Source organism: Pelecanus crispus, chromosome 4 (genome assembly GCF_030463565.1).
Source record: "Pelecanus crispus isolate bPelCri1 chromosome 4, bPelCri1.pri, whole genome shotgun sequence".
NCBI classification, from domain to species: domain Eukaryota; kingdom Metazoa; phylum Chordata; class Aves; order Pelecaniformes; family Pelecanidae; genus Pelecanus; species Pelecanus crispus.
The window spans coordinates 16,035,177-16,045,696 of record NC_134646.1 but is presented as its reverse complement, the minus strand read 5'-3'; the positions used below and the strand labels follow the sequence as shown (position 1 = coordinate 16,045,696).

Below are 10,520 nucleotides of genomic sequence, written 5' to 3'. Positions count from 1 at the left end.
CAAATGAACTGGTATTTCCAGTTCGGACTGAAATCAACTCAATAAAACCATTTGCTTTCCAATGTTTCTTCACAAGATGGAATAGAAAATCTTGCAGTCTCTGAATATTACATAATGGGTGAATAAGGAAATAGGTGTTTTGTCCAAAGGAGTGGATATTTCTAAATATGAGGCTTATTTTTTTCCTAATGGTAGAAGCCCTTTCTATGGTGATTTCTACACAACAGCTCTGTTGTCAGTTGTGTGGAAACACATGGATTTCAACAACCAAATGCAATACAAGTTAATGATGCACACTATATCCCTAAGTGAAAGGTTAGTAATAATCTTTCTTTTCTTCTCTTCGGGAGAATTCTTGCTAAACCTTCATATTGGGGTTTTGGTGGTTGTTTTTTGTGGGTTTGTTTTTTTTTTTTTTTTTTTTTGTCAGGAGCCAGTTTCTGCTTCATCACTCATTTCTATGTTAACCTAACTTAAATCCCTTCCAATGCAAAAAGTTAAACTCTAGAACAGGCTCAAATTTTTGGAAGCTGTGTCCTGAACAATTTCAATCTGCATGGTGCCCATGCAGATTACTTCCTTTGCTTCATGAAATGACTGATAAAGTTCTCTAGAAATACAAAATTGTCTTTAATAGAAATCTGTATTTCACCTGCTGGAAATTCCATAATAGAAGTATCTAAAGAAAAATGTGGTTGAATACTATGACTACGGCACATGCACATTTTCATTAGCAACTGAAGCACCATGGTCTCTTCAGATGATAGTTAGGAAGATGTCTCTTCACAAAACCAAAGTGAAACTTATGGACAGCTAGAAATTTCAGGGAAATCTTATTTTATACTCCAGTGTGTGAAATACAATTATTTATGGGGTGGGAGGTGGTGGTGGTACGCATTACATCAAGGTGACATGCTACTAAGAGGTAAAATTCAGATGACAGTTTCTCCAGAAAAACTTGACTAGACGCTCAGGCAAAACACTCTTTTCTTTGTTTATAGTAATTCTTCCAATCAGCCTGCTGGGGACTTGACTGAGAATTTCCAGATGCTTTCAATGATTAAGAAGTATATATTTTTTGCTTGCAATGGGATACAAAAATTATTCTTTTAAAAACGAAATAAATATCCAAATGATTCCTTGTTTTTTTCACAGAAAATAGTATTTCTCTTGCCTCTGCTCTCCTGTGACTATAGAACGTGAAGCTTTTGTGTCTACTCTACCTCAGCTGTGGTATCTAAGTAATGGGGTGAAAGTGAAAAATGGGGCTAAGCGGAAAAGAAAATTTAATGTAGCTAAAACCAGTGAGTTTTAGTTGGTTTATCTTTCGTTGTTATTGTTGGGGGTTTTGTTGTTGTTTTCGAAATTGAAACTAATGAAATGAGGCAAACTAAGGTGAAGTGGATTGTCCAAAGTCACCCAAGACACAACCCTGGTCTCCTGGAACACAGTTTATTGATGTCTGCCCACCCTTTACCGTGACGGTTACTACAGCACCGGCCCCAAGAATAAGAGGGCAGGGCTGTATTTCAAGGCTGCATCGGTCTAAGGTAGCTGCAATCTGTATTTCAGGAAAGCACCTCGGCAACCAGGCACTGTGAATTCAGAGTGAGTTTGGTTTTTATCCCTCCCTTGAAGGCTGGCCATGCAAGATTAAAGTCAAATAGTCAAAAAGGCAGCAAATAAGAAGTCAATCAATTCTAGTCCTGTTGCTGAAGCAAGTAGGGTGTAGGTTCAGGCCAACAATATTGATGAATCTTGACAGCTGTTCTCCCACTTTGGGTTATAGCCTCTGGTTTTTAACCAGGGACAGTTTAGGGTAAAACACATGCACTTGCCTGTAGCAGAGCATGATATCCCCCACTGTGCCCTCTTGCAGATGAGAGCACATAGACTCCTGCTTGCCTACATTTCTTCTGGCCGCATGACTGGCGTTGTTGACTGCATAGCCATAGGAAGGCTGGAGAGTGCCCCCTCTTCCACTTCAACCCTCCCAAAAGGGCCTTCACCTGCTGCTTAAGATACACTTCTACAAGTTGGAAGGTGTAAGTTCAGAGCCTTTCAGGTTAAGAAAACCTAGAACATAGATTTTCCACTTCCCAGACAATGGTGTTACCCACTAGACTATTATGCAGAAAAGCAAGATGATATTAGGACTGGCACTGGTGTTGCCCCATGGCATTATATTTTTATTATTTTTAAGAGCTATTCTCACTCCACAAGGCATCTGTCTTCAGAAGTTAAACAGTCTGATTCCCAAGTAGTAGAAGTCAGCTAGTATTTCTCATAGCATTCCTACACAATCAGTGGAGGAATCTCTGGAGTTCTTCAGAGGAGCCAATTTTTGACATTTTAGTAAATATGGCCAGGTAGTCTACAACGACATTGTTTGTCCCTTTTCCTCATCCTTCACCCACTTCCTGTCATGGTACCTTAATTAAATGTGAAGTATTATCTACTAGGTCATTACTTCTCCTTTAGTGAAAGCAAATTAAGAGTAGAAATTGGCAAAAACATCTACATGTCTAAGGTATTTAAATAACTCTGACAAAACCCGGGGTGTTGAGACATGCAACTGTTCAACTAGACATCTGAGTATTAGGCTGGGTTTGAAAATACCTGATCTTGGTGTGCAGCCACACATACAAATGTTCTGATCTTCAGGTGCTTGCATTCTGTTTGGGGGAAGCTTCGTCATACGTGTAGTCAGATGCCAGTTTCTGCTTCAGTAAAATGAAAGAAGTTTTCTCAAGGTTTCCATTGTTGCTCCAGTCAGCTATTAGAATTGTTTTGAATTGTTCCCATCTTGCTTTAAGAAGGTATGATGAGTGCAGCAGTTTATTCATAATTACTCTCCATTGTCAGTGTTTGTCCACTAACATGCTCCTTGTAGATGATGTTTCTCTTATTTAGAAAAGAATAGCAGGCCTCCTACTAAGGATCCTGACTCCCTTTAAGGGATGCTTTGAGAGATACAAGTGAAAAACACTAATAACAACTAGATAATACTGGTTTTATCTATCAGAATCTTTCCCTCAAAAATAACCCACTTATATGTGCTCTGGGAGAGTGGCTCCCGCTCTCTTATACTGCTTCATAGCCTTATCAGTAAGCATAAAGAATACCACTCTAAAACCTGTGTCTGTTTTGGCACATAGATTCAGCCACCATAGAGAGAAAAGGGGATTTTGAAGACAACAAAATATTTCACCTTTTATATGAAACAGACACTTGGTAAATATTATACAAGGTCTCATTTCTATATTTCTTTATTTTTAACTAAACTTTTTCACTTCTGGTCTGCAAAAGGAAAGTGAAAAATGCCATGAACCAACTACATAAAAAGAAGTTTTAGAATGATGGAAAGTAATATGTAAATAAATTGGGTTTGTTCCATCTTAACCAATTTTTCATTTAATTTCACTTTATTAATGCAGGTTGTTTCACTTTCTGATATGAAAAATGTCTTGCTTTCTTCTGCTGCTCCCAACATGTTAACATCAATGGGAGACTCTTCGGTTGTACTTTAGGAAAATGAAAATATTTGCAGACATGCAAGAACATGCTCTGTATGTGCTTTAGAGGATGACTACTTTAGAAGATGCAGTAAGGATAAGACAATGATACATAATTGCGGCTAATTTTTTTGGTTGTCGAGTTTTAGTGTCTTATTTTAAGCCTATTGCTATGGTTTTGATAGATTTCATTGGAAGATTACATGCTGCTGCAACAGCTTTTTGATCAAAATTGTCTTTACTTGGTTGGAATGGAATTTAGGGCTTAAGCAGGCTAAAGAAGAACTCAAATTTCAAGGCCAGGTCAGACAATCATGTAAATCTGCAGCTATCAGTCTTTAAGAGACTGAAATGATAAAGACCACACAAATTGTTTCATGAAAGATCTTCAAGCAGAGCTTAATATTTTTTTTTTTCCCTTTGAAGAACTGTGATTTCTTCGTCTTAATGAAATCCTTGTCTATGGCACCGGTCTTTCTCCTTTCCTCCCATAAAACAAAAAAATATCCTTTTTTTCCCAGCTGTAACCTACTCTGCAAATACAAACATACACACATTCTGAAGACTTATTGCACTCCTACCAAGGTAAAAAAAAAAACATCTTGGAGCTGTTGCAGCACTGGAATCTTGGGCAAATGCAAGAAAGGAAGACTTTGCATCCAAGGAGGCTGGTTGCAGCTGTGCTGGAATTGTCCAGTGAAACAGGGAAAAAGATCATTTGTTAACACAAAAGCTGAAGCTACTTCTTTAGTTCAGTATTTGGTTCAATCCAAACTGCTCTAGCAGTTGCGCAACATGAAGTTTTTATACATACCCAAAAATTCAGATGTGGATGTGGAGTAATTTGTTTGGGTTTTTTTTTTTCTATCTGACCTCAGTGATTAGCAGGTGGACAGCATCTGATTTTTGTATATTTTAAAAAATCTAGAGATGTTTAGTCTATCCATGTAAAGTCTTAAGAAAAAATCCCCTCATTTTCAAAAAACTTTTCTGCATGAAATTTTGATGCTTCTGTATAAGTGTTGTTTTGGGGTTAGGCAGAGTAATTTGGCTTATAGCTGCCAATTGAAACATGAAGTGTTTAGGAAAAAATGTGCATATTTAATCTGTCATGGTTTTCAGAGAAGCATCTGCAGTTTGTTTTATTGTAGTATTTAGATACACATTCAACAGCTTTTTTCAGCAAGTCCATCTTTCTTTCGTAACTAAAACTGGCATGTAAGTTTACATATACAATATACAGACTGGTCTAGACAAGAAGCATTACAGATAATTTGGACTGGAGATAACTGGATCTGAAAAGATGATCATAGAAATGTCTAGGTATAGGTAAAGCCCGTTAACGTGGATAGGATACATATTTTCACTCGGTGCAGAAAGCTGAGTGACAGTCTGTGTTTCTGAATGTTTTGTAAATATTTTGACCTCTGCTGTAGTTTGCAAAACTGTTTGTAGAAACTCTCTCCACAACAGACACACCCAGAAGATCGCCAACACTGTCTGCTGGACCCAGAGCCAGGAATCACATGCTTTTCCTGCCTATGCCCTAGTTCAGTTTCTGATTAGTTTTATCTTTTTTTTTCTTTCTTTCTTTTAAATCTCCCCAAACCTTTGTAGCCTGTGTCTCAGCGCATCGATAGTTTAGGACATACCCGCTTCACAAAAAAATCCAGAAAATGTGGTTATTTTTAAGTGGTTTCTTGGTATGCAAAACTCATGGTTACACAACTGAAAACTGTGTGTACTTACTTAGCTTTGTTTTGCATGTGAGGAAACGTATCAAGCAGTAAGTGCAAGACTGACTGCAGGGATGCTTGCGGATCCCGTCACGCCGCTTTGGCGTGAACCCGCTTTTTGTCTTGCCTCCTTTGGTGCAGGACTGGACGGCAGCGTCCAGGGGGGCTCAGGTATTTAAAAGCAGACTGTGGGGAGGGATCCTACCCAACGCAGCCAGGCCAGGGGAGAAAGCACGGGCTCTTTGAGACGACCTGTACAGATGCGGTAATTCCTGTGCTCGCCCCTCTTCGCGCAGGCGGCTCAGTCGGGGCTTTCGGCAGCTTCTCTGATGTGAGCTCCCCAAACTGCCAGGGCTCCCTCCCGCCCCAGCATATATTAGGCGTTAATCACTGAGCATGCATCTTAGGGAAACCAGTCACGCAGGTCCCCAGTAGGGCTCCTCTGTGTTTCAAAAGTAAGTACAAAAGACTGGTTTTGCTCCATCGAGGGTTATCACCTCTGTACGTCACCAGGCTGGCGGCTCAAACACCTGTGGCTGCATTACTGCCCGAAAATACGCTGCTCCTGGCAGTGTCCTGACTAGCGAGGCTCCTCCGGCAGTACTGACCCCTTCTCGGTGTCAGATACGGGTGAGAAATGTAATAGGCGTAGGCATAATGGAAAAGTTTGGGATAACTTTTAATTTTTCTGTGGGTTTTTTTCTTTTTTAAATGGTGAACAGCTCACTGAGGTGGAGAAGTACAGCATTTTACATGCCACCATATTGATTACTGTAGTTAAGAAATGTGTTGTCTTATTTGGGCTTTCCCTGGAGGCAGCTGAAAAGCGTTTCAAGAGGCTGCTGCTGGCCTCCCCTGAGCAGACAGGCCCCTCGGTCATCGGTCTGATGGGTGCCAGCTGTGGCACCAGGCCCCCTGCCTTGGAAAAGCCAGATGGCTTTGCGAAGAGCTTGCTGCCCCATCCCACAGCACGAGGTGAGTGGCTGCTCCCATTCTTTTGGGTAGAAAATGGTGAAAAGCTCCCCAGGAATGGGCTGGGCTGTGTGGATGGGTCAGTGGGCCAGGCAGGCAGCCCTGGGGGGAGGCAGGAGGCCCGCCATTACAGGGGCAGGCAGGCTTGGTGCTGCTTGCCCTCCTGAGGGTGAGGGGTGCGTTGTGTGGCCAAACGCAGAAAGCTCACAGCAGGGTACGGTTGTGGGGAAGGGGTTGGGGGCACCACAGAGCCTCAGGGGCTGCTGAGAAAGGGTGCGGAGGCAGCTTTGGACTAGCGTGCTGGGGTGGTGGCCATGTTGTGTTGCACCATGCTGGCACTGGGGCTGAGGCCACCTGTGTGAAACCAAAGTGTCCGTGAAGCGTTGACCTCCCTCAAACTGCATTTGCGTGCAGCCTTGTGTGCCTCATGATCGGTAAGGGTGTGGGGTGGTACAGCTGATAAGGGGTAGGGGCATCTAGAACATGCTAATTTTTTGATTTTTGCATAGATCCAGTGCATTTCCTTGCCTCCTTGTGATGTTTCCTGTGGCACAGTACAATATGGCAGGGGTGGTGTGGGGGGAAGAAGAAACCTGAAAGTCTTTAATTGAAAAATATCCTGTTCTTTAGCTAGCTCAACAGCTTACCTTTATTAACTTGGATCAGTTGTTTCATCCCACATTATTTTGAAGATGAACTGACATAACTGGATTCTAGTTCAGTAAATCTCAAAATCTCAGTTAGACTTATGGAACAAAATCATTTATATATAAAGCAGCATTTTATGTGCTAACATGAATATGGAAAGCTAGGGAAGGAAAATATGAATTCTGATACTTGATCTCCTTGAAATCCTGCAAGTATAGCTATGGTGTATTTCAAATAACTGCCTTGCTGAGGGAAAACGTCTTATATTATTCAAACCCCTGCTACCTGATTTGAATTTATGACTGTCTAAATATGCTCTGTGGCTGAATTACAAGGCGTGTGTGTATATTAAACCTGGTGACTGTGGGAAGTAAGTAACAGTGATATGCAACTTAAAGAATGATCAAAACCAAGAGCTGATGTGACCAATGGACTCTAATAGATGTAAGTAGTTTGAGTGCTTGTCATCTATCCACATGATCCTAAAGTTGGCAGCCTGTTGAAAGTGATGCGTGGGAAACTACTGCAAAGTGCTGATTTATTTTATGCTAATGGGGATAAGTCCATATTGTTCAAATTAAATCCTAAAGCAGAAACAAATCATCCAGCCAAGCCCATCCTATGGAGTTTCATTGAAACAGTTAGTGGTCTCTTTCGTGACCTCAAAGTTGTAAAAATTAAACAATGTTAGGGGGCTGCTGTTTTCAAGTGCTTCTGGCTGCTGAAAGCAGCTGAGATTCTCCTACAGATGGCTATTTAAGTTAAAAGCCAAATGGAGAGATCACAGCAATTAGTGCGCATTGGCTTCTAACTGCATCAGAGTGAATAATGTGGGAGAAGCGAGCCAGGACTGTGCCTCAGTCTGTGCTTTTTCCCACCAGAGGTTGAGTGAGAGAGCAGTTCTTCTCAATTTTAAAAAAAAAAAAAAAAAAAAGAGAGAGAGGAGGGGGAATTTCTTGCTGCTTCACTTGAACAAAATAAAAGAGATTATGCAAAGATAGACTAAAGTGGGAGGAAAGAAAAAAATATTTCAAAGGGAAGAACAGCCTACTTCAGGGCTCTCTGACTGGGTCTGTAGTACAATGTTTCTCCTACTTTTGCCATAAACTGCCTCCCCACAGGCTCATTGCAGGCTTGTTGCAGAGAATAAAGCTCTCCCACTTTTTTCTCTGTAGCTTGAGCCCTAGAAAAGCATAATAGGACTTCAGCATTTTTATTTGAAAGAACTGAAGGGCAAAGTGATTTATCATCTTGGAGATTTAGAATTTCCTGAGGAAAAATGGAGGGCAGACGGCTTGTAAATTAACATTTTATTTTTCTACTAAGAGAACTCATTTGTGTAAGATATAGAGCTATACTGTAGCGTAACCCCAGTTTCACTAAAATTCTTAGAACATTGTCCAATGAGGTACTCTTATCATCATTCCTGAACGTATTTGAATTTCTGTTTTTCCGGAGGCTTCTAGCTATCCACTGGAATGACTTGGAGCAATGAGGTTGTGTTGGAAGATAGTGATCAGAGAACTGGTCTCAGATTTCAAGTCAAGAAATGCCTCTGGAGAATGGTCAAGTACAAAACCAGCATTTTTTCCTTCAGGTCTTTTTCTTAGGGAACATGCAAAACAATGGCAAAATGTTTCTGTGTCATGGTCATTATTGAAGTAGACATTCAGCTTTTGCCTGCACCAGATGGAGTGATATAATTTTGATTGTCTTATGCTCTTTAGTGACTTGTCATTAGCACCTTGGGACTAGTAATCTGTAAATTAGTATTCATTCCACTGGTGCTCCAGTGAAAAGGTTTATCTGTGAAAAATTAAAAATGGGGATTGCTTTCTACACTGCTATTATAGCCTCCTTAAAAATGAGGAATGAGGAGCCCACAACTAATAAATCCAGAACAGAGACATTTCTAATGTTGTGTGAAGAGTGACTAAGAGACAGCTCTCAATAATCTTGGAGTGGTCATGGCGATCAGGTGAGATTCCTGAGGGCTGGAAGAAAGAAATGCCACCCCTGCCTTCAAGAAGGGCAAGGAGAACCCAAGGAACTACCAGTTGGTTAGCCTCACCTTGATCCCTGGGGCGGTGATGGAGCAACTAATCCTGGAAGCAGTTTCCAAACATAAGGAGGACAAGATGGTTATCGGGGTAGTCAGCAAGGATTTATGAAGGCCAAGTCATCCTTCACCAACGGGATAGGCTTCTCCAATGTGATGACTGGCTTGGTGGAGGAGATGAGAGCAGTGGATGTTGTTTACCTCGACTCTAGCAAAGCTATCGACACTGCCTCCCATAACATCCTCATGGGCAAGCTGATGAAGTACAGACTAAATAAGTGGACAGTGAGGTGGATTGAAAACCAGCTGAGCTGCTGGCCTCAAAGGGTTATGTTCAGTAACATGAAGTCCAGCTGGAGGCCAGTCATTAGTGAGATACCGCAGGGGTCGATACTGGGGACGTGTCAGCACAGAATAGAAAACTGTGAAACGTGTTCTGCCACTTGATGGCATCTGACAACTGTGTATACATACACAAGGTTGTTGAAAGGACGCAGAAACTGATTCGATGCCCAGGGGCACAGCCAAACTACCTCAGGACTTAGCAATATAAATTATTTCAAGTAAAGGTTACTGAGGTCACAGGGGGAAGCAAACTTTGTGTGGAAGAAAGTCTCAAGCTGATTGTAAACTGAAAGAATAGAATAAATTGATGCCAGCCAGCTGTGAGAGCTGGTGACAAAGACAAGAGGCCCTGGAGCTGACCCTTGACACCAGCAGTTGCAGTTGCCTGGCATGAAACCTCCCGTATTGCTGGCAATAGAAGGACAGGGAACAACTGCTGATGCCAGCTGGGGCTTGAGGAGAAGTAAAGCCAAGCTGAGCTCCAATTCCATCAGAATTTATTCACTCGAAGATCAGACGAAATACAAACCAAACCAGAGAACTCGGTGTAATGGTGTACACCAGAACTGAGGGGTTTGCACCACATAATGTAGGAAAGGAGGGTGTTTGAGAACATGGCTGCTTCATGGCCTGGTGGCCAAGTACAGCTACAAACACCAGCATCGCAGAACAGCTGTTTTGTAGTGGCTGGACACAATGGGATCGTTCATTTTTCTCCTGACAATTGAAGAGTAAATTGTAGCCTACCTACTTTTCTTCTTGATTGTAATGTGCTTTCTAGCCTTCTTCTCTAGGGTATCTTTTGGTAGAGAATTACAGCACCTTGACTGTCTCATGCTATTTAGTGAGTTGTCATTAGCACCTTGGGGCTTGCCCTTCCCCCCCTCCCCCAGTCTCAGAATGAATTTTTCAGCTCCACACATGCAGGTCAAACCCGTATTTCTTATTCCTCCTAGACCAGCAAAACACTGTATTTCCATAATACTTTCAGTTCTCCAACGTACGTGCTGTAACTCTTAGGAAAACTAATATCAGAATAATTTTTAGCAAGCTACAATTTAATTTTATACTGGATTTACTATACTATAGTTTGTATTTGGACCACACTGCTCTTGGTGCTAACCTTTTCCTTCATGCTACCATTTCCTTGAATGATTCTGGGAACTGTCTTAATCTGGGAAAATACATGCTTCTTTATATTAAAAGAATGTCCTGTGTGACACGGGAACATAGCACAATGTTCAC

The 10,520-nt window shown here is 41.4% G+C and overlaps 1 protein-coding gene across 1 annotated transcript in view; it reads left to right on the top strand.

Annotated features, from left to right (window-relative positions):
• Window positions 1–8,838: 8,838 nt before the first annotated feature.
• FREM3 (FRAS1 related extracellular matrix 3) overlaps window positions 8,839–10,520 on the top strand; it is a 113,049-nt gene continuing 111,367 nt past the window's right edge. The window contains 1 exon segment of the mRNA XM_075709437.1: window positions 8,839–8,849. Coding sequence (XP_075565552.1) covers window positions 8,839–8,849 — 11 coding nt within the window.